At 40.4% G+C, this 23,483-nt stretch overlaps 1 protein-coding gene across 2 annotated transcripts in view; it reads right to left on the bottom strand.

The window, feature by feature from the left end:
- The window catches only part of DDI2 (DNA damage inducible 1 homolog 2), a 34,479-nt gene extending 18,702 nt beyond the window's left edge, over window positions 1-15,777 (bottom strand). The window contains exons 1-5 of one of the 2 annotated variants that reach the window (XM_031962810.1): window positions 15,419-15,777; window positions 9,408-9,540; window positions 4,474-4,707; window positions 3,117-3,243; window positions 200-327 (exon numbers count right to left, since the gene is read on the bottom strand). In XM_031962810.1, coding sequence (XP_031818670.1) covers window positions 200-327; window positions 3,117-3,243; window positions 4,474-4,707; window positions 9,408-9,540; window positions 15,419-15,556 — 760 coding nt within the window. In that variant the 5' untranslated portion in view covers window positions 15,557-15,777. The remainder of the gene's footprint in view (window positions 1-199; window positions 328-3,116; window positions 3,244-4,473; window positions 4,708-9,407; window positions 9,541-15,418) is intronic. The other variant, XM_031962811.1, reaches the window with a different exon arrangement.
- Between the last annotated feature and the right edge of the window lie 7,706 nt (window positions 15,778-23,483).

Consider the following 23,483-nt stretch of genomic DNA (forward strand, 5'->3'; position numbering starts at 1 on the left):
CCATACACAAACATGTCAGCTTGCCCCAGACCATAATATGAACATGCCCAAACTACATTCCTTTAGCAGGCTTAAGGAACGGTGGTGCCCAAAATACAAGGTACCCCAGCATCCCGGGACTTCCTGAATGTTGACAATCACCCAGAACCTTTTCACGGTTATATCTGGTCAGGAAAGAGATGATAGAATGCTGTATCACCTGAATCCACAAAGGCTTTCACAGGATGTCCATTCACTTTGCAGTTAATATAAAGCATCACTACTTGGCCAAAGCTCTCGGGAGCTTCTTCCATAGCTATTGTCATGTTTTCCTCAATGTTCTGTTGCCTATAACAAATCAAAATCAGGTACCAAGAGCATTATTTCCATTAATAAAAATCTAGGCGTTTTAAACAAAACAGTTAAAAAATAGATTTGCCCATTCCTTCTGCCCCCAAGTGCAGGCTAGTTATAAGCAGCTGAGTCATGGCTTTAGAAAGGAACACTTTTATCCAGTGGCTGCTTAAGAAAGTTGAAATTCGTGCTGTTCACAGAGAGCTCTTCATAATCTGAAGATAAAGTGTCATTTACATAAGAGGCCATGTCTTATTTCTTTTGTAGAAAATAATGCTGCAGACTATGGTAGGAGGTAGGTTGATTTTTGCAGTCAGGTGGCCTGAAATGTATCTAGGACTAATATCTGGGGTCAAAGTTAATGGCTACTCCCAAGACCATAATTCCAACAAAAGAAAGATCATGTAGCCTTTGGAACTTCACCTGACATATTAACTGAGCTCAGCCTAGTGTGGCTTGGTGATTTATTTATGATGACAAGCCTTTAAGGGCCTTTGGGGGAAACTACAAGTTGGGTTGTCTTCGGCTTCCCAAACCAGTACTTCTCCACTGTCCTTAGCCTCCAAGTTGCACAGTGGCCAGAAGAGGCTCCAAATCAAATGACCAAATACTAAGAATAGAAAAGACCAAGTCCGCATCTTAGAATCTTGCAAAGGGGAAAGCAACTGCAGCCATCACCTCTGTAATCTTCACACCTGGATGCTTCAAGTAGCTGTAGTTAATGAAATCATGAACTGTTCTAGTCATAGCCACAACACCTGGGAAATACTGCAGAAGAGCATTTCAATATGGCACAGAGCTTTATGGCTCTGGACAGACCATGGGTCAATTCATGTCCTCCCAAAGTAAGAAGGGGATGTTTTAAGGCAACTGATGAGCTACAAGTGTGCCAGTCTTTTGTGAAAATATTAGAATTGAAGGAACCTAATGGGCAGTGATCACCCTGTAATAAAACAGTCAATTTCTTGGGCAGGATGAGAATGGAGGATCCCAGACACTTGATGTGCCATCTTTCGAATTTCCCATGAAATTTTATGGTGCCTCAGTACCCTAAGCCCCAGCCCAGTAGCACATCCTCACAATCTGATGGGTGCCATGCCAACATAAGATAGCCTCCTCACAAAACCAAGTCTGTGAAGGGAATTTAGAAAGAAAGCAAAGTGTGCTGTACAATGGTGACTTTGTATTAATTGAACAAAGATGAAGCCCTGCTACAATCCCCTGCAAACTAGTACTGGTCATTCACTTATTCTGTGCATGCTATACAGGAAGCTATTCAAAGCATACAAGGTTTCCTTTTTAAAGGAAGAGATGTCTTAATTTTCCTCTGGGAACCAATATGAGACTTACTGATATCTGTGGTTACTCTCACTTTTCTTTTTTTCCAACAGTCTAACATCATGGTGACATTTCAAGGGAACCGTTAGCACTGTTTTGTAGCTGGCAAAAAAAAAAGCCAGGTCATGCCCTCAGTAGCCTAGGCCTCCAAGGGTACTGGTAGGTAGCTGAGGCCTCCCACAGTGCCATCTATGAATCCCATTTCACTTGGTCTATTTGCCAGGGATGTTTTTTAAAGCTACTTACTGGGGATAATGCTTATGGGGACAAGAAATCAAGTTTGGAACCAAAAGGACACGTACATTCCTTATATTGCTCGCTTAATGGTAACGCAGTATGTACCTTCAATTTTCATAGAAATATCTAGAAACTACTTCCTTGTCACATGAAGTGCTGGTTTAATGCACTGTTCAAACTGGTCTTTGCTTCTGTTAGAATAAAGCTCAAACAGAAAGTAGGAATAAACTCTGCCATGGGCCACAGAGGCAGACAAGTGACAGACAAATGTACAGATTGATTTTCATCACTGGGGACAGCACGGAAATCTGCAAGAACACAGCTACTCTTGCATTGAGATTGTGAGGTTAAATTAACAGGGCTGACACGATAAAATCTTGGAACTGACTATAAAATGCCCAAATATAATGTGGCCCTAGAGAAATGTGAGCAGGAAACCTGTCATACAGTCCATCCCCTGAGGGCAGAGCAGGAAGCATAGAAGCCAAATAGATTTAGGACTCCAAAACATCATTTTTGCAATGATGCTGTTCTACTATAAATAAGCTTACGCCCTGAACTAAATCACAAGGAGACAAACAACCTGCTGAAGGAGATTTAAGTCAAACAAGCCTATTTAATTGACCCAGAGCATTCCCAGCTGAAGTTTTACAGGCATTTATTGTTTCTCCCTTTTGCTGCACCCATTACTGAACAAAATTACAAAAAACAAACCTCTAATAACAAACATTCATTGCCCAGTAAAACAAATTCCCAAACTGATCATGTCCCAGCCCATTTATTTCTTTGTAGATTTAAGTCCATGCCTCTGTCATCCATGGAGGATCGATTCCTTGTCTGGCTCTGGACTCAGGATTTTTAATCATCGATCCAAGTTCTCAAGTCTTTCAAAGCTGTTTGTTTCTACATATTGTATCTGATCATTTCAGCATCACTCTACTAGTCAGAATTGCTTTTTGAATTATCATGGAAAGAAAATTCTTCAAGTTGTTAATGTCAAATTATCATGAAAGAATAAACAATTTTATGATGTTGCATCAGACAGTGGGGCTAACGGGCCTGGAAACCAAGGTGACTGACTGGTGAATCCCTCTATGGCAAACCCTGAGACCCTAAAGAGCCCCTCAGGTAAGATTTTTTTTTTTTGTCGTCTGAGAATCCAGTTATGCACAAAGCCTTCTTTTCCTTGGGTCGAGGTGGTTTGTTACCTTATATCTTCTTCTATCTTGGCCTGAGCTTCCAGATCAAAAGGGTCAGCAGCAAAGAGACGGATCCTCTCTTGCTCCCTCCGGGCTCGGTCTTGTTGTTGTTCTACCAGGACCCTAGTAAATTTCTCTGCAAAAATGAGATATATAAACGACCGAACTCCAAGCTGACGGAATTTTATGCCTTTCCACCATTTGTTATTGTGCCTAACAACTTCTCAAAAGGCATGAAGACAGATGCAAAGAGCACATTTACAATGATTTGGAGAGCTCATTTCAATCGAGTCACTGCCTTGAATTAAGCATATAACATCAGAACTTTCAATAAAAATTATTTCTTTAAGCCAAACATTCAACAAGATCATTTATTCACATAACAGTTTAATCATACTTAACTCTAATCTGATACAATGAACAGTCAGAGCAAATTAATGGGAAACTATTTACTGGCAGATTAACTGTCTTGGAGTTCTCTGCCCGGTTCTCTTCTTGTAAATAATATAAATCACTAATAGTTTCTATTCTTTAACAATCTCTATCCTAAAGCAGAGAAATTAAATGCAAATGACTGTCAGCCAGCATATACTTTATGTAAGTATACTGAGTGAGCATCAGTAGGCAGAAAGCTCATCAGAAATGGTATGTGGTTTCTAACTACAGAATCCCCACTCTGACATTTCTTAACATTTTTTTAGCCATGCAACCTTTATAACACATTAGCGTAACCTCAAACAGTTAATGAGTCATGTCATCACAAGAAATAAAACTTTCCTCTTAAACATGCATTTCAATATCACAAGAGCTCTTATCAATGCAAATTGTACATAAAAAATGTGTCACAAATGTGAGAGTGGAAAGAAATATAAACCATAAGTAAAATAAAGTCTGATAGAATAATCTTTGCAAGACATGCCTTTTGGAATGGTAAGGTTTATTACTAGGCAGATGTCAGAAAAAGGATTATCCATTTCACTCAATTTCTCAGGCACCGGTAACAATAAAACTCCAAGTGACTAGACCCGTTACGAGCCCAACTCAAACTTGACCAAGAAAGAGCACTTTTCAAGAGCACTGGGAAAAGACAGAAGAACCACTTTAATTGCCACTCCCTGGCTTACTGGCTGAGTTTTCATAAAAGCTTCCCCACTGAAACCTGTTATCTGCTATGGACAATTACAAAAGATCTCTAGGCTTAATACCCACAACATGTCCCTTGATACTTTGGCTCCAACTTGCCTCCATACCACTCAGCCATTTTCAGCCAGCTCAGGACTCCAAGCTGACAGTGGACATAAGGCCCAACACAACAACTAACCTTCCCCGAGTTTGGCTCAACACAGTGACAGCCATACAGGCTTACCAAGGTCTCCACTGAGCAGGGCTTCTGCCAGAGGTGGGTTTCGCTCCTTGAGCAGAGAAAGCTCGTGAGGATTGGCAAGCAACATGTCTCGGAGTAATGCTGGATTGTCCAAGCCCTGTGGGGATGAAGCGGTGTCTGCTGGGGATATGCGGGGTTGCTGGGCTGGCTGATGGTGCAATCGGGAGCCTGAGGTGCCAGGCACAGCTATGCTGCTGAAGTCTATCCGGGGCAGGCCTGTCAGGAGAAATGATTTCAAAGTTTATACCAAATGATGACATGAAAAAAAAAAAAACTCAAGACAAATGCAGCAACAGCCTATTCCAAGGAAGATCTTACAACAGTGGGTGGCCTGAGCCCTTCCACCCTGATGCTATATCTCCTTCTCTCAGCCACTTCTCTGGTGCAGAGAATCCAGGTCAATGATATTGTTTAGGTGACAAGAGAACAAAGACATAAATTGTGATCTGGGAACTATTGTTTCAAAATTACTCACGAGGAGGGGTTCTTTTCACATAGTTCCCTCAGCAAACACATGGAATTTTTTAAAAAAAGTAATTACACTGTGGATCCTCATTACACCTAAGATGTGGCCCTGGGCAAAATCCTGGGTTCGTCCCTCCTGCCTAAAAAAGTCCAGACACATAGAATATTCTAATTGGCAAAAAGAAACAAAGTTGTTAGGTGATAAATTTTGCAAGTCTGGGCTAGATTTCCTTACTGGCTTGGGAAAGTCAGAGGGTAGCAATCAGCTGCATTTTATGAGCAGAAAAAGGAGACAATGGTGAAGATACTTTACACAGATAATATTAATTAAAGGTAACATCCCCTCCCCCTTTTAAAAGTTCAAAAAAAACCAAAGTTTTTTCCCTCAAATCATGGATAAGAGTGGTATGGTCCAGTTAAATTCAGATCCACTTTTTTTCTAATGTAAACATTTTCTAAAAAACAATAAAACACAAAACTACAGACTAACTACATTAGTCTTTGGGGGTTAAATGAAATTATCTAAAGGCAACTTATGATCTCACTCATTTCCATCAAGAGTCAAGGGAAGTACAGAATATAAGCAGGATTTTCTACGAAAACATTTCTCTCCAAGGTCACTAAAAGAGTTCTCTCTTGGGAAATCCAATGGCCTATTTTCTGTCTTCCTCCTCCTTGACCTCTTTGTGGCACAAGACACTATGACCCATCACTTTCCTTCAAATACTAAGACAATGTACTCTCATTCTTCTCTTCATCCTAAACCTTTAATATCCATGTCATCAAGCTTCTTTTATCTTAGAGCCTCTTTTCCTTTCTCTCTGTCTCCCTAGATTTAAAACCTCTAAGCAGATGGTTTCTTATATTTGTTTATCAAGAATCAGTTCCATATCTCTTTTCCTTTTTTTGAAGTTTTTTTTTTTTTACTATAAATTCAAAAAAATAAAACCAGTATTTCCAGAAGAAGATTGTACATGAAACAGCCAATCTCTAGTAAGTATATTTGGCTTTTCTTTTTAAGTATGTAATAAATTCAGCATGTAACTTTCAAAGCTATCCTGCTTGTTTGTGATTCCTTCTGGTTTTCCATAATTTCCTTTGTATTTTTCTTTTAAAGGTCTCAATGAATTCTTTTTTTTGGCAGTACTTCCTCAACCCTCCTTAATTTTCCGTCTCCTAACCCTCAAATTAAAGAGAAAAACATTCTGCATAGTCAAGCAAATTCTCACACTGGCCATGTCTAAAAATGGATATGCCTCATATTTCTAGCTGCTTGGCAGAGAGCCGTCACCTGGATGACTTACTTCACATGATTAAGTTGAGCTCCCCATCTTCCCCCTCTAAATTTGACCCTTTCCCAATTTCTTTTTTTCTATTGAAGGTTTCCCTACCCATTGGTCACTCATAACCTCAGAGTTATGTGGAACAACTCTCTCTCTCACCGAAGATCCTGTTGCATCTTGAATCTTCACTTCTCTGAGTAGTCTGCAGTGGTCCAGAAGTACTAGCAGACTACTCAGAGTAGTGTTCTTATTTCTAATCTATTTTCCTTTCGATCTACCTACTGCCGAAGCAGTGCATTTAATGCACAGCTCCAAATGTCAAGTCCCATCTCTAGTGGTTCAGCTTAAACTACTAATTCTGATATCCAAAACCCTCAAGACAAAGCTGGCTCCAGACTACCTGTCCCAGCTTTTCCTTTATGGTCCCTAAGTTACAAGAAAATTAAGTCTGTTTTCTCCCATCTCAATTATGTTCCAGTGATTTCCCAAGGGAATAAATAAGCATGCATCTGTACCTACTGAAACCTCTCTTCCTTACTTGCCTCCAACTAGTCCATGAAAAGTCTCCCTTCATTTCTCCCTCCACAAACTTCTCACAGCACATTGCCAATCCCTCTTCTAATCCATCACATTTATGTTATATAATATTTAGTTGTGAACACATCATGCATCCTTCAGGGAGTAGGGACTGTGTTATTTTTCCAATTTGTATAGACAGTGTCTTACATGCTGTAAGTATTTAATAAATGTTTATTGAATTTTGCAGCTTAGGAAATCAAAGCTCAAATATGTTGTGACTTGTTCTACACAAGAGTAGTCTTGAGGACAGGGCTCCAACTAATGCTCATGTGCTTTTCAAATCTGGCAGAGAAAGAGTTGGTAAACCTCCTCCCCCTGGCGTGAGCTCATGTAACCACACCCATCAGCAGACTTTCTGCCTGGGCCCAATGAGAATTTACCAATGAAAAGGGGGGAGGAGAGAGCTGGCAAGAGTGACCCCAGCTCTTGTAAGATAAGTTCATTATCTCTCCTGCCTATGCTAATTAGTAGAACATGTATAAGCTTTCTAGCCTGGGACAAGGAGACTTCTTTCCATTTTGGCCACACCCTATTGAGATACATTCAAAGAAAGGCAGTTCTTAAAAAAAAAAAAAAAAAACCCCAAAAAACAAATAACCCAGGTTTGTCTTGTTGGTTTGGTTGTTTTTGGAACCTCCAGAAAAATCAAGATCTTAGAAAATAGCAAGAGGTTCCTGTACGCTGGCTAGAACATAAAGGTTAGCTTCCACAAGACCATATATATAGTTCAAAAGTACTTATCAATAACACAGACGTGTTAGTCATCCTCAGCAACCCGTTAGCTAGGATTATGGACTAATGAAAATTAAGTTACATTTTATTTTTATTTGCTCACAAAAGCATCAAACAAACTCAGCCAGTGGCTTCCTGGAACCCAAGGAATATCAAATCAAACTGGAAAAAGCCTCAGTCAGCTGCTTCCTTTAAGCACACTGAACTTCCTCCAAGTCTCAGCAGCAATGACTCTTGCAAGTTGAAAAAAAAAAAAAAGGGTTGCTATGCTCTGAGGCATGATGAGGGGTTTTCTGTCCAGATCAAGAAAAGTTGGCCAGCACATGAGAAGACCAGCCTCAAGTCACTTGAGAATGTTATAAAACTGAGCAATCTGGATGCTTCAAATATGGATATTGCCTTCTCTATACTAATAGCTTCTTTAATATCCCTACTCCGAGGGAGGGATCTCAAACTTTGATTTCTACCACTGTGCTCAGGTAAGAAATAGGACAAACCCCATAGAATTAAGTAGGTGCTCACTCTTGCCATCAGACAAACACCCACCATAATTACAATCAGTTTGGGAAGCCAGGGGACTGACAGATCAAACTTAAAGGTCATCAATGTCAGGCAACCCCTTTGCCAGCCTTTGGTGAAACTTATAGACTTATTGTTCACAGTCATATTTTAAAATAAGTGAAAGAAATGTTAAATTTCAGTTAGAGTTTAGTGAAAATAGGGATCTAATTTCTTCCCCATTCAAGTTCGAAGGGTTCCTGAAATCTGAGGAGGTGGGGGGTCTGTGGATCCCTGTAAAGAATCCCTGATGTGAGATACTGTGATACCTGTGAGATACCTGATGTGAGGAGGGGAGTTGGGGGAAGAAAGGTTTTGTGTGAAAGGGTAGAATAACTGTTCATCAGATAGCCCTGAACATAGCTTCTGAGAAGCAGAGAGTGTCTTTCTTGTTGATGAGTACAGGTGGTGTCAAATGATGAGAAGCTGACTTACAATTATTTGGGAAGGGTGAGGGGTTCTAGCCCCACATCCCCCACCTGTCAGTCATGTGACCTCACATCACAATCATACAAGAGGCCAAGCTTGGGCTTTTTGACTGTACAGTGCCACTGTGAGAATCAAATGAGACAATGTCAGCCCGCTCTCAGAAAGAATCAAACATAAATGCTGTTTGGCATTTCAAATCCTCCACAATCTGACCTCTTCCTGTCCTTCCAGGCTTCTTACACTTTACTTATTCTATTGTGATCCATGACAATGACCTCCCTGCTGGTCCTCCCAAAGAAGCACTGCACCTCATCCCTCTACTGCCTCCTCTGAGACTTGGCTCAGACCACCTGGAAGGGACACTTTCTGCCCTTGCCTGGCTCCCCCCTCCTCCCATTGCTAATGTCTTCCCTCTCATTAGACTTTTCAATTTACACCATAAGTGCCTTCAATAAACAAAGCTGTATCTTGTCTCCCTCCTTAGGCTGTAAGCTCCTTGAGGGCAGGGAGCCTGATCTTTCTTTGCAACCCAATCTCTCAGCAGAGGCCTGTCAAGGCACACAATAAGTCTTCACCAACCACCTGCTCCATAGGCCCATAGGAGCAACCAAAGAAAAACCAGTCACATTCTTAAAGCGCTATCCATTACTTTTATAATGGTGGATATTGAGGCACCAAACTGAGATAAGTAAGGCCCGGGGTAACGGCATGGGCACAAAGATGGGGAAAACCAAAGTTAGACTGAGCAGGGGATGATGTCACCCAGGAAGGCCTCCTTCCTTACAGAAAGACTAAGGAGGTTGGCTGACCCCTGCAGACTGCCCTGCCCCGCCCTTCCCACCTCCCTCCTTGTACACAAAGGTAACTCACTTGGGAACTGAATGGAAGGACGAAGAAGTTCTGCATTCTCCTTCTGTCTCAAAATTACTACGTCCCCATCTTTCAAGCCATATGAAGCCAGCGATCTGTGGTTGTCAGTGAGAGGCCTCTCCGCATAGACGATCTGCAAAGGGAGAATTGATTTAGTGCTGAGGCCCCCCAACCGCGTAGCGAGAACAAAGACTAGCAATCCTTACCTTCCTACGACGTTTCTAAACCAGTGGATACAAGGCTGGGCTTGTTTCCAAATTAAGCTACAATATGGAAGCAACTCCTTCTGGCAATGGTAACTGTATCAACATTATATCATCTGAATATCATTCAATAAGTAATCTTTTGTCCCGATCTGTACTTCCCCTCTTTCCCTACCCACCCAAGTTCTATCAGTAGCACTTCCATCTCAGATGATAAACTAGTGGGCCTTCCAAACAGATCAAGTAGAGCTGAAGGATTCAGTAAGAAGCAGACTAATAAGCTCCAAGTATTTTTTTTTTTAATGATCCTCAGCCTTAAGTACAGAAGTAAATGTCTATCAACATAGAAAAGGTGAAACAATGTAATGAAATAACAATGATAACAGCAATTAGCATTCATATAGTGCTTACTATGTGTCAGGCACTGTGCTGAAGCACTTCACTAGTGTTATCTCATTTTATCCTCACAACCACCCTGGGAGATAGGTGCTGTTATGATCCCAAGGATCAAAATGAATAAAACTGAAGCAGAGAGGTTAAGTAACTTAACTCTGAGGCATAAAACTTGTACTGTAACTCTCCAAATTTGAACTCAGTTCGTGTCTTCCCTCCAGGTCCAGAATTCTCATATTTAAATAAGAGTGAAAATATAATTTCACTCCAAAGGACCTGACGGCCCCATCCAGGAATATGGAGTCTTCATCCTCAATGCGGCACATTCAGAATCAGACCTTAGAGTAAAACAGGGCTCTGTGTCCCAGGAAGGAGGTCAGACTGCTCTAGATGCACAGAATAAAAGGGGAATTCCAAGCCCTTCAAGTGCACTTACAAAACTGAAAAACAAAACAAAAAATCCCCCAAAAGAGGCCCCTTTACAAGCCTAAGACTCTATGAGATGATGTAAGACTAAACAAACAAAAACCCTAGAAAACATTCAGGACTTATCACAGTGCCTAGTGTTTAATAGCTGCTTACTGAATGACTGACATTCAACTGAATAACAAAATGTTAGCTATTACTTCCCACATCAACCATGAGCTAGATTTTTCTTTCTGGACTCGGATTTGTGATTTCAACGTGGTTCCCAGGAGATAATTGTTCAAATTTTATAAATCACCAAAGAGCTGGCATAGCTGAAATAATCATAAGGGGAGTGGTTTGGGACTTTACCATTATTACCAAAACACATTTATCAACATGACTGCAGGGATTGGGCAATGTATAAAGCACTGGGGATAAAAAGCAAAACCATGTCCCTAGTCTCAAGTAGCTTAAAAGTCCAGGTGGTGCACTTACTTTCCTCACAAGACCTTACAGTTTTAGGTTGGGGGGGGGGGGGGGGGGGGGGGGGGGGGGGGGGGGGAGGAGAGAAAGGAGGATGGCCCTTCTAATTCATATTACAGTAAATTTGATACAAACAAAATTAACACAAAGCAAATTCATTCCTCCTCCTTTCCTCCTATCCAATGACTGCTGTACAATGCAAAACTACAGTAACTCTGTAGGTTCCCCTTTAACTCCCATGCTGCTGGTGCTCTCGTCTTTGACTTGCAAAATGGAAACACTGCAATGGGTACAGAGAGCACCAGGCTCCTTACATCGGCTTCTCACAGAACAAACTACACTACAGCCACCAGTTTTTTTTTTTTTTTTTTTGGGGGGGGGGGGGGGGAGTGAGCCCCTCACATTTATAATCACATTAGTAATTAAGAAAGGAAACTATGGACTTGACTGGAATAAACTCAGACTTATAAATGTAAAGGGTCTGCTTCTCTTCCAACAGTTACAGAGATGCAACTCAAGTTTAGGAGATATCCCTAAAATTGCTTATACTAAGTTTTATAAACCTTCCTAAAAACTAAGGGTGATAAATCCAAGAGGCAGCTGCCTGAAATGCATTGAGACATTGTTTATTGGATTCTTAAATGCAGCATCTGAGAAAGCCAAGGCAGGGTCTGGGGTATGAACTTTCAAACCATCTTAAATAAGCTTGGCCCTTAAAGATAGAAAACTGAATGGGTGGAAATATAAGCTTGAGAAGGTACCTTATAACATCAGAAGATTCCTTAATAGGCAAGATGCTAGAATTATAAATCCATTTTGTGATTTTTCTGATCCATGATATTCAGACTAGTGGTTCCAAGTCAGTGGTATGTGAAACAATCCTACCGATCTGAGTAGAACTTTTGTGTCTTAGTGATAACTGTATCTAAGCCATATTATTCCATAGCTGCTCAAAATAAAGTTTTGTTACCGCTAAGAAGATACAACAGGGAAGCTTCTATAACTAAACAGCTCATCTACAGGACTGGCAAAAACTGCCTAATAATCACTCTAGAGGAGGAGGGGACCCAAGAGAACAAGTTCTAATCTGTAATTAACATTTGAAATTAGACCAGCTAATCAAACTCTACAGTCCTTTATACAAAAGAGATAGCAACTATTTTTTTCATCCCTGGGTGGAATTTTTAAATTAACAAAAGTCATAATATTGCATGCCAGCATTAAATTATTACTAACAAAGCTTCTCTGGGCCTCAATGTAGCTGTAAAGTCTTAAGTAATTTTTCATACTGTATCTGTACTAAAAGAATCGCCAAATAAACATTTGATCACATAATAGGAAGTTTAAAAAATTAATATGTACAACCATACCAAAACAGTCTTCAATAGACAGTAGTAATTTTTTCTAAATTCCCATAGTCTGAAATACTGTTTTCATAATCTTAAAGTCTTGCTGTGTAGAAGGCTACAGTCTAGCATTATAGACAGTAATTATCATTATCTGGTACTCAGCATAATTAGCTTTATGTTACCTGTAGAGATAAGTTACTATATAATGTGCTTTAGCATATAGGGACATCAAAATGTAGCTTAAATTCTAAAAACTGTTAGATTAACCAAGCAAATCAGTATCAAAGAATGAAACAGAACTGATGACTGGTTTCCTGGCCCACCCTGGATGCCCAGCCCAATTTAATCACATGCAAAACAATTTCTCCTCTAAATGTGAGGGGCTCACTCCAGCCATGGAATTGCCATAATCTGAAATAAATTAAGATTACAAAATGCCAAATGTTTAAACGGAGGATAGAGGGCTAAGACTAATCCATCTATAAGAAGAGACATGGAGTAAAAGTGAAAGATATTATTGTAGAGCACTTTGCAGAGAAATGAATACTCAGAGGGAGGAAGATGTGAGGAAAAAAATTAAAGAGAAAATAGGAAGCAGAAGAAGGAAGAAAGGACCCAAGGAGACAGAAGGTACATTCTGGAGTGGTTTGCTTTTAAAATTTGAAAGGAAATGACTCAGTGTCTAGGATGTTCCTGATTGATGGGCAATGCAAATGAAAGAGGACCACCCAACATCCTAAAATAGATACTGGGTCATCAGGTTACAAGGCAGCCAGCACAACAAACTTGAAAAACAGAAGGTGTTTATAGTTAGTTGGGAAGCATAGGTCTGGTCTCTAGAAACCTTGGTTACTTTACATTTCCAGAGACTGACTAACTTGGTTCACCTAAAACCAAAATACCATCAGAAGTCAGGATGATGAACAAGGAAGGAATTTGGTCTAAAGTTGTCTAATCCTGAAGTTATCAATTATAACAAAAAGTACTTTATTTCTATTTACTCTGGCTACAGAATATGGTCTTCTTCCAATTTGATCATTTAGTAAAGCTCTTCCTTTTAATCAGGTACAGCCATCTCATCTGGAGAAACATAACCCTGAAACTGTTTTAGACATTTATCATTCTCAACCTACATTTAACCATTTTAAATCTTCTGCCAACCTTCTAATGAAGGTACCTTTACCTCAAGTCCAAAAAAAAAAAAAGGTAAATCAGCCTCTTGTGTGTGGGGCAATCTAGCCATATTTTGTATTTGAAAGAGACTCTTGGAAAGCAATAATCCACTTTATCTAATTCTTGCTGCTCAAATTAAATCAGGTTATCTATTAGAGAGTTCTTTAAAACATACTTTAGTACTTTAGCATACCATTGTATAAAAGGAACTGCCCTTTTATACAACTTTATGCCAAAGTGCTAAAGTCTACAAAGTGGATTTATGTTTGTCCTCTGAACTAAATATTGACATAGTTGTTTAATATAATCCAGGAGAACAGAAAATTTGGCTTCATTAGGCAAAAATTTAAAGAACAATTTCAGAAATGCATCAATGACACTAATGAGCTTATGAGTAAATTCAACTGTGATTAATCTGAAATAATACTTTGACTCTATTAAAATATTTAACTAAGTATAGTACAGGATTTTAGGGACACTGAGGGAAGAAAATTATATACAGAGAGATCAATCTTTTGTTTCTGGTGAAACCTATAGTTTTCTTCTCAGATGGTTTTAAAATACATAATATAAAAGACAGAGGATTGGAAAGAGAATTAAAATAGATACAATTTTTTTTTAAGTTCACGGATTCCTAAATTAAGGTTTCCTTTCTATACAGTTACAGTTGCTAAATGTTGGGCAAGACAGTTCAGTGGACTAGTGGCAATCCCAGTGTTAATTAAAATTTTAAATGTCACTAGAAGCTACCCAGCCTCTCCTCTGGTTAAAGGAGAAAAAAAGATTTACAAAACAAATACTTATAAAGCAAATATGCAGAAGCCAGAAAACTAAGCATACCATACCGAGGAGCTATTAAATTCCATAAAATAACAGGATTTGAAGCTACCACCCCCACTCAGCCCCTTTATTTTACAAATTAAAAAAAAAAAGCCCAAATGGTTTGCCCAGTTACACAGGTACTAACTAGCAGAGCCAGAGGGATAAAAACGATTGAAGTTTCTATTTTTTTTTTTTAAAGAAGAACTGCTCAGAGAAGATAATGCCATCAGTTACCCAGGCCACAAGACACAAAGCAAGCCTCAAGAGATTTATGTCTTTATGAAACAATCTCCCAACAATCCTGAGGTAACGAAGCTAGCATCTCCCTCGTGCCGTGCTGACCACTGTACACGTCGAGGAAAGGAAGCTCAGAGGATTTAAGTGACTGCCATGGTCACATGGTCACCAACAAGCAAAGTGTTTTGGGGATAGAAACTCCTCGGATCACATCTTTAGACTTGACGAATCGTTAGATTACTTAAATCAACTCCCTCGAATTAGAGAAGGAAATTGAGGCCCTGGGAGACAGGTGAGTAGCTTAAGTTTAAAAGGCAGAAATTTGAACCCAGGTCCTTTGTCTTGCTATATTTAGTAGACTCTTCTCTAGTACATCTTTAATAGTAATATCCTTCTATTACGGCAGGAACTTTCTCACTTTTTGATAAACTGAATGAAGGATTTCAACATTCTATAATGATAAAGAGCCTGAATTGGGGGTCATCGGATGAGGATTTGAATCCAGCCTCTATCTGCTACTTAATTACTGTGACCTTAGTCAAGTTACAGTTTTTCTTTCTCTTGAGTCTTAGTTTCTCCTTCTGTAAAGTAAGAAAGTTATTGTAGCCTGCGATCTGTTACTTTGCTCAAAATTGTTATTTCTAAGGAGAAGCAGGAAGCGGGAATCCAGCAAATGGGTTCGGCAGAGATGGGGCGAGATGGAAACCCAACTCCGCAGGCTTGGGAAGGGAGAACGAGCTGGACGCTGGGGGCACCGAGGAGAGCTCGAGCAGTGGAGGGAGAGCTGCAGGAGCCGTGAATCTGGAACCGAAGGCCCTGCTGCGGCCTCAGTCTTTACCTCTGTAAAAGGGGGTGTCAGGGGGAAAAGGCTGCGGCTACTCCTAAAAGTGAGGGAGGGGGCCTCTCCCTCCCTCCTCCCTCCCTCCCCCCTCCCCCAGCTCACCTGGCTCTCCGCCGCGGGGATGCCGGACTCGAGCTCGCAGAGCGCGCGGAAGTTGTGCAGCTCAAAGTCGGCGTCAACCTGAAGGGAGAAGGTGACCTCGGAGAGGTCCCTCCGCACACAGTACACCGTGAGCAGCATGGCCCGCGGGGCGCCGCCCGCCCGCAGCCCGCAGCCCGCACGCACGCAGCCCGCTCCTCGCCCCGCGCAGCCCGAGCCGAGCCGCTGACAGGTTCCAGCAGCGCCGCCGCCACACGTCCACGCGTCTGTCTCCCAGCCGCGGTCGCCAAACGTGCCGGCCGCAACGCAACGCACCGCACCGACCTGCACCCGCACGCCCAGCCGCCGCCTCCGCCTCCGCCGAAGCCGCCTCCGCCTCCGCCGAAGCCGCCGCAGCCACGACAGCGTCGTAAAGGCCGCTCGCTCCGCCCCGCCAGTCCTCGGCGCCACCTGGGCGGGCGGGAGCAGCGGGAAGAGGAGGGGCCGGGGAGGGCGAGAATAATCAAAAGGAAAGGGGGAGGGGGAGAGGAATGAAGAGCAAGGAAGAGGAGGAGAAAAGGAGGGGTGGAAAGAGGATCTGAGAGATGAAAAGAGAAAGAGGAGGAGAGAAAGGAATGAGAGAGAAAAGAAGAGGAGGAATGAAGAATAGGAGGGGAAAAGGTTAAAAAACAACAAAACCAACAGTTTGGAAGTTTACATTCTAACGGGGAGACTACATGCAAACAAGCTATAGACTGGCTCATTTGGATGTAATCGATAGAAGGAAGGTACGAAGGGGACCCGTGAAAGGCTTTCTGTAAAAGGGGGATTTTAGCAGGAACTTGGAAGGAAACCTCGGAAGCCAGGAGACAGGAGTTGGGAGATGGAACGTTGTAGGACGTTGTAGGAATAGCAAGGAGACTCAGAGTCACTGGATCACAGAGAATGTGGGTGGGGTGTGAGGTGTTAAAAAACTGGAGAGGTGAGGGGAGGGAGAAGCTTATGAAGGGCTTAGAATAGCAAATTGGATTTTATATTTGATCCTGGAGGCAACAGAGAGCCACTGGAATTTACTGAGTAGGGGTTAAGAATGATCTGACCTGCACTTTAGGACAACCATTTTGGTGGTTGACAGGAGGATGGCCTGGAGTGGGGAGGGACTCCAGCAGGCTGACCCACCATCTGGCTATAGCAATAATCCAGGCATGAGGTGATGAGCGTCTGTAGCAAGCTGGTTGTAATGTCAGAGGAAGGAAAGGGAGTATTCCAGACATGCTGTGGAGGTGAAATAGACAAGAGATGCTGAGGAGGTGAAATAGATTAGAGATGCTGCAGAGGTGAAATAGACAAGAGATGCTGAGGAGGTGAAATAAACTAGAGATGCAGAGATACTGCAGAGGTGAAATAGGCTTCTAGCTACAACTTGGATGTGGGGGATGAGAGTCCAGGATGACTCCTTATTTTGGGAGCCTGATGGACTGGAATGACCGTGTTTGGCGAAAAGAGAATGAACTAATTTTTTGGACATATTGAGTTTTAAATGTCTCTTGAACATACAATTGAAGATGTCCGGGTACAAAGTTAGAGATGTAAGCCTGGAAATCAGTAGAAAGGTTAAGGCTATGTATCAGATATAATTGTGTAGCCCAGATTGCTCAGTGACACAAGAACTGAACCTGGAATCAGGAAGACCTGAATTAAATTTGTCACCAAACAATAGCTGTGTGACCCTGGACAAATCACTTAACTTCTGTTTGCCCCAGTATCATCATTTGTAAAGCAGGGATAATAACAGCACCTACCTCTAGGTAGGTTACCTCTAGAGTTAATGAGTTAATAGTTATAAATGTTTAACAAAGTGCCCAGCACATAGTAAGTGCTAAATAGTGCTAAAAAAAAAAAAAAAGTTAGCTGTTATTATTGAGGAGGGAGAGGGATAAAAGAAAGGAATAGGAAGAAGGCTAGAGGGAGGAAGAGGAAAAAGAAAACAACAATGGAAGAGACAGGGGAAAGGAAAAGAAGGAGAGAGGAAGTGAGAAAAAAGAGGGGGAAAGGAATAGGGAGTAGATAAGGGGGACCTTACAGAATGAAAATAGCTAATAGAGAGAAGGTATCCAAGGTAAGCCAGGACATAGTAGAGGACCTTGGTTCATTCCACAGGCACTAAATCCTGATGAATTCCAGGGAAAGAATGGGAGAAATATGGCAAGATAAGGGGGGAAAAGTATGTTTTGGGGAGGGGAGAGTTGTTGCAATTTAAAAAAAAAAACAGAAAATAGAATATGAAAGCTAAAGGTCTACAAGATATCTTGGATTCCCAGTGAAATTCTAGAATTATTAAAAGCTGAATAATGAATATGAAGAAATCAAAGCAGTGATGACCAAGTGCCAGTAGGATTTCTATAAGCATGGTTTTGTCAGCTCAATATCTTCTCCTTTAACAGGGTATTAAGACTGGTAGATAAGGAGAATGCTATACAAGAATCTAGATTTTAGCAAAGGATTTGATAAAAGTCCCTCTTGCCATTCTTATAGTAAAGATCAAGAGATGAGAGCTCAATGACAATGTAACAGGATAATGGCCAATAATCCCAGTCCCTGTGGAACTGCTTGAGCTCATACATACAACAGTCTATTTAGGTGAAATCAGACCTGGTTGGATTGTGGAAACCAAGTGTAGCTCTTAATGGTTTCATTATAACTGTGCTCTCTGTCTTGAGATTACTTTGTATATACTTTGTATTCATCTTTTGCCTAAACTAGTCCTATGTCATCTACTGTGAACATCTCCATCTGTGTGTCTCGTCAGTCTTTCAAAAATTCATTACCTTTCTCTCCCTATATCCAAACTTAACCTGCTTCTCCTTTATTGATGGTATCACCATTCTCCCCAGGCACCAGATTCACAACTTCTAAATCATCTTTGACTGTTCCTTAAAAGAGCCATCTCAAAAGGGAATGGGCTGCCTCAGGAAGCTGACAGTTCCCCCTCTTATTGGACATCTTCAAGCAAAGGTTGGATCACTGTTTCTCAGATATGTTGTAAAGGAGATTCTTGGTTTAAGTTGGACTAGATGGCTTCTGAGTCCTTTTCAGCTCTGAAATTCTGGGATTTTGTGAAGAGAAGGAAAAGGAGGCTAGAAAGGGGAAGGAGAAGGGAAGTAACAGTGAAAGGAAAATAAATTACAGGAAAAAGGTGGAAGAGAGGGAGAGGAAGAAAAAAGGAGTAAAGTAAAAGGAAAGATAGGAGGAAAAGGTTAAGGGGAAAAAATATAGCAAAGAGGGTGGGATGGGGATCAAAAGGTTTTTCCCCCCTCCAAAAAAAAAAAAATCTGACCTGAATCCCTGAGAAGGGTATAATGTAAAAGGGGCCAAAGATTTTAGAAGATGAACTCTGTAGTGCACTGGACACTGATTTGCCTCCAGTCTGACCCAATCTCCATTATTATTCATTCACATCATGGTTCCTAACTAGAGATTTCCCAAAGTTCTGTCCTGAAACTGCTTCACTTCTCCCTCTATCATCTCCTTCAGTAATTATATTAACTGGTTGGCTTTTATCTTCTGCAAGCAAATGACAGTCCCAGTCTTTTCCTGAACTTCTTTTTTAGGTCACTTATTGTACATTTCAAACAAACATTTCAAAATATGTCTCTGATGCCCCAGAGACATTAAACTCAACATATCTATAAAAAGTCATTTTCTTTTCCCCCTAACTTATCCCATTTTCCAGATGTTTCTGTTTCTTTTAAAGACATCATCATCCTTTAAATATCTCAGGTTTATTGACATTATTCTGGACTCCTCACTCTTTTTTACCCCACATATCCATTCAGTTGCCAAATCTTGCCATTTCAACATCTCTCAAGACCCATCCCCTTTTTTACCCCCACTCACATTGCTACCACCTTGGGTCAGGCCCTCATTTCCTCTTGCCCTAAATTATTTTGACAGCGTCCTCACTGGTTTCCCTCACTACTCCAGTCCATCCCACACATAGCTGTCAAGGTAATTTTCCTTAAGCTCAGATCTGATTATGCGTTTCCCTTACTCAACTGTTCCACTGGGCTTCCTTTTGCTGGGAGGAGAAACCATAAACTCTTCTAATTAGCTCCTAAAGCACTTCACAACCTGCCCTCAACTCTTTCTAGTCCTGTTGGACTCCCACACTCTCAGACCCAATGAAACTGGCCTCCTCTCTATTCCTCATTCCCAACACTCCACTCCATTCTTTACCTCCTCCCCCTCACTAGCTGTCTTCCATAACTGATGGGCCTTCTTTTCTTACTTCTACCTCATGGAGTTATTCTCTTCCTTACCCTCTCATCAGACACCATCTTCTACATAAAGTCATTCCCGATTCCTCCTAATCCCAATGCCTTTCTTCCTAAACCTTCTTGTACTTAATTTTGTTGCATGGTGTGTATTTATATATGTACTTGTCTCCCCCATTAGAATGTATGCTTCTTTTGAAGAGATATCGTTTCATTCAATATCTGTTTCCCCAGCACCTAACACAATGTCTGACAATAACAGTAAATGCTTAATAAATACTTCATTGATTCATTGATTGCCAGATCCCTCAATACTTAACAGATTCTGTTTCTTTATTTTCTAATCCATCCCACTGGTGCAAAGTAAAATTCTTCCCCAGAGCAAAAATGAGATATAAGAATAGTGATCAATCAACTTTATTCCCCTGCACAAGGTAAGTATTACAGAAAATGCACATGTTCTTATAAAGTGAAGTCCATTGGAAGGCTAACCTCATCCCAGGAGGGGGAAGTCACAGGAAACACTTTGGAATTTCAGCAGGAAGTGGGAGGTGCTAGCCTGAGGAGTTTTTTTCTCATTTCCTGTTGAGGTGGACCCTGAATTGGTGTAGGCCCATCCCTATTTCTGGAATGCACTCCATATTCACTTTAGTCTTTTAGAATCCTTTCTCTAAGACTAGTTTAATGTTCAAATCATCCTAATCCATCCTAATCTCTACTTCCCCTGACAAAATATTTTTTCTCCCTTCAAATATATACCAAGAATATGTCTGGATCTTTTTCCCCCCACATGATACTGTTACCCATGAACTCATAATCTGCCTCCATTCCCTAGTACTAGAGTGCAAGCTCCCTGGAGCCAGGGATTCAGTTCTCATTTGACTTTGCATTCTTGTTGTCTTATAGGGGCTTAATGTTTGAATGAATTATTTACTAATCTTAGTTCTGTCTTCCAGCAGCCTTATAGAACAACATCCCTAACCTATAAAATAGTTTTTTATATAAGGTAAATCAAAAATCTTAATTCAGTTTTTAGATATTAAGCTGCAGCAAGTCTTTAGGGACACCATACACAATTGAGATATAATTATATCATATCATTCGATGAAAAGTTTAAAAAATTAAACTAATAAAACAAAGTGTTGGTTTTATTAAAAAAAAAACACAATAAAAGTTCATTAATTTGATTAAAAAAAGAAAACCAAATTGCCATTATCAAAAATGCAAAGGATGAATTCACTACCAATGAAAATGAAATCAAAAAATTATTAGGAACTGTTTTGCCCAATTATGTGCCATTAAATTGACAATCTAAATGAAATGGATATTTACAAAAATATCAATTGCCTAGATTAACAGAAGAGGAAATGAAATATTTAAATAACCCTATTTTGAAAAGTAAATTGAATAAGACTTAAATGAGCTCCCTAAGGGGGGAAAACAATACCCAGGATCAAATGGATTTACAAGGAAATTCTACCAACCATTAAAGAACAATTAATTCCAATATTATATAAACTATTTGAAAAAAAAAAAAGGAGTCTTACTAAATCCTTTTATGACACAAATACGGTTTTGATAGCTAAAGCAAGGAAATAAAGAACAGAGAAAAAAACCATAAACCAATTTCTCTACTGAATACTGATGCAAAAATTTTAAATGAAATGTTAGTAAGAAGATTACAGAAATCTATCACAAAGATCATATACTATAACTAGGTGAGATTTAGATCAAAAATGCAGGGTTAATTCAATATTAGAAAAACTATCAGCATAACTGACCCATATCAATAACAAAATCAATTTCCTCAATAGATGTCAAAAAGCTTTTTGACAAAATACAATATCCATTTCCTGTTTAAAAAAAAACAACACTAGAAAGCATAGGAATAAATTATGCTTTTAAAAATTTATTCCATGTTAAGACAACACGAGGACTCCCCTCTATGTTGGAATCTTTACAAACTGTTAAAGTCATTAGAGTTGATAGAGACAATAATTATCTAATTTAGCATGGTTCAGTATGATTAATCTGATCCTACGAGGAGATGTTATGGGCCAGAACTTGAAACAAGGTACTAAGTAGAACTGAGAAACAATGCTTGTGTTCACACCTTTACTCATTGGAGTTCACAAGTTGAGTTGACACTAGGATTCCAACATCTCCCCCTTTCTTTTGATTTAGAACATAGGCGGTCATAATCTCCTTGACTTCTCAAGGAAGTGAGAACTCCGAAAAGGTGATTCACAAAAAGATTCACAAAAGTTAACTTTGTAACTTTGTGAACTCACATACTTGTGAACTCCAATGAGTAAAGGTGTGAACACAAGCATTGTTTCTCAGTTCTACTGTTTCAAGTACTCATTGGAGTTCACACTTTGGGAGATTTCAGGGTTTAGTATGACATATCTGAATTCACACCTCCCTTGAAGTTCTTAGGGCCAGAGAGCACTCTGGGAGATAACCCATAAACCCATTCTCTGAGAGGAGGAGTTAATCTTTGGGAGATTATATATATATAGAAGATGCTCTTAAGAGCTTCAAGAGAGTAACTTGGGAACATTCCCAGGGGTCAGAGAGGAGCACTCTGGGAGGAAGCCTACAAGCCCTCTCTCAAAGGCAAGAGAGATTCATTGCATCTTCCACCTTGGTGCTGGCTGGAGTCTGAAGGACAAACCTTTGGATTTGGAGACATTCGGAGGAAGCTCTTAGAACCAAGCAAAAGAGATAGGCCTCTGAGCTAACAGGGCCCAAGAAAAGAGACAAGACTTGGAAGGAGAAAATAAACGTTTGCATTTTATCAGCTGGCTGCATTTTGGGTGATTACTACTTTTAACTGAAACTAAGGCTGCCTCCAGAAAACCTCCCCAAGAAACCTGCTGACCCAGAGAGAATCATCTTATTATTTTAAAGAAGAAAAACCCAACACCTTTAAACTTCTCTTTTCCAAGACAAAAAGAAAATGGAAAATTTCTGAAACACAGAAAATGCAACCAAAAGTTAAACCTCCCTGAACCTAACTCTGCTAGCATCAAAAATGTGGCCAGTACAACTTCTCCACGTAAGAATGGGTCTGATATTCTAAATTCCCCAGTGTCTTGAGGAGAGTTGGATAGCAAATACAATACAAAAGAGGAGTCATTATGCTTAAGCTTGGATGGAGTTATTAAATAATAACTGACACTTGCTTTACAGACATTTGTTTTCTAGTCCACAAAGCATTTTTTTTTCAAGTTATTGCATTTGAGCCTCACAACTACTCTGAGAAATAAGCAGGGGAGGGATGATTATTTTTGTTTTGAAAATGCTGAAGCAGGTTCCAGCAAGGTAAAGTGATGTATGTGTCCAGAATCACTTTGTACAAGGCCTCTGCTTGATGCTAAGGGCCTACCTGCCATAGGGCAGATCTGGGATCTGAGTCCACTATTCTGATTCCAAATTCGGTGCTTTTTATATTACAACACAAGTAAATCTAAGAAAGGTTCTGGACTATAATGCAGCATCTAGATTGCTGCTAGGGAGATGGGAGATAAGCAGATGCTATCCCAGTTTAGTGGCATCTTTGAAATTAGCTTTTTGGAATTGTTTTTGAAATAGAGGAGCTGAAAAGAGGAGGAAGATCATCCATTTTGCTGGGCCCCCCCCCTCCCATTCAGAGGGAGTATATTCAGTAGAGTGGAGCAGCACCCTCCTCACTTCCTTCATAACCCTGTGGTAGAAAATGGGAACCAGAAGCAAGGGTTGTCTCTTTCCCCATAAAACTGATGAGGCCCAATCTCTGCCTGTTTCCTTTAATCTGGTAGATGAGTTCTTGC

This window comes from Sarcophilus harrisii, chromosome 3, assembly GCF_902635505.1.
Source record: "Sarcophilus harrisii chromosome 3, mSarHar1.11, whole genome shotgun sequence".
Classification (NCBI taxonomy): domain Eukaryota; kingdom Metazoa; phylum Chordata; class Mammalia; order Dasyuromorphia; family Dasyuridae; genus Sarcophilus; species Sarcophilus harrisii.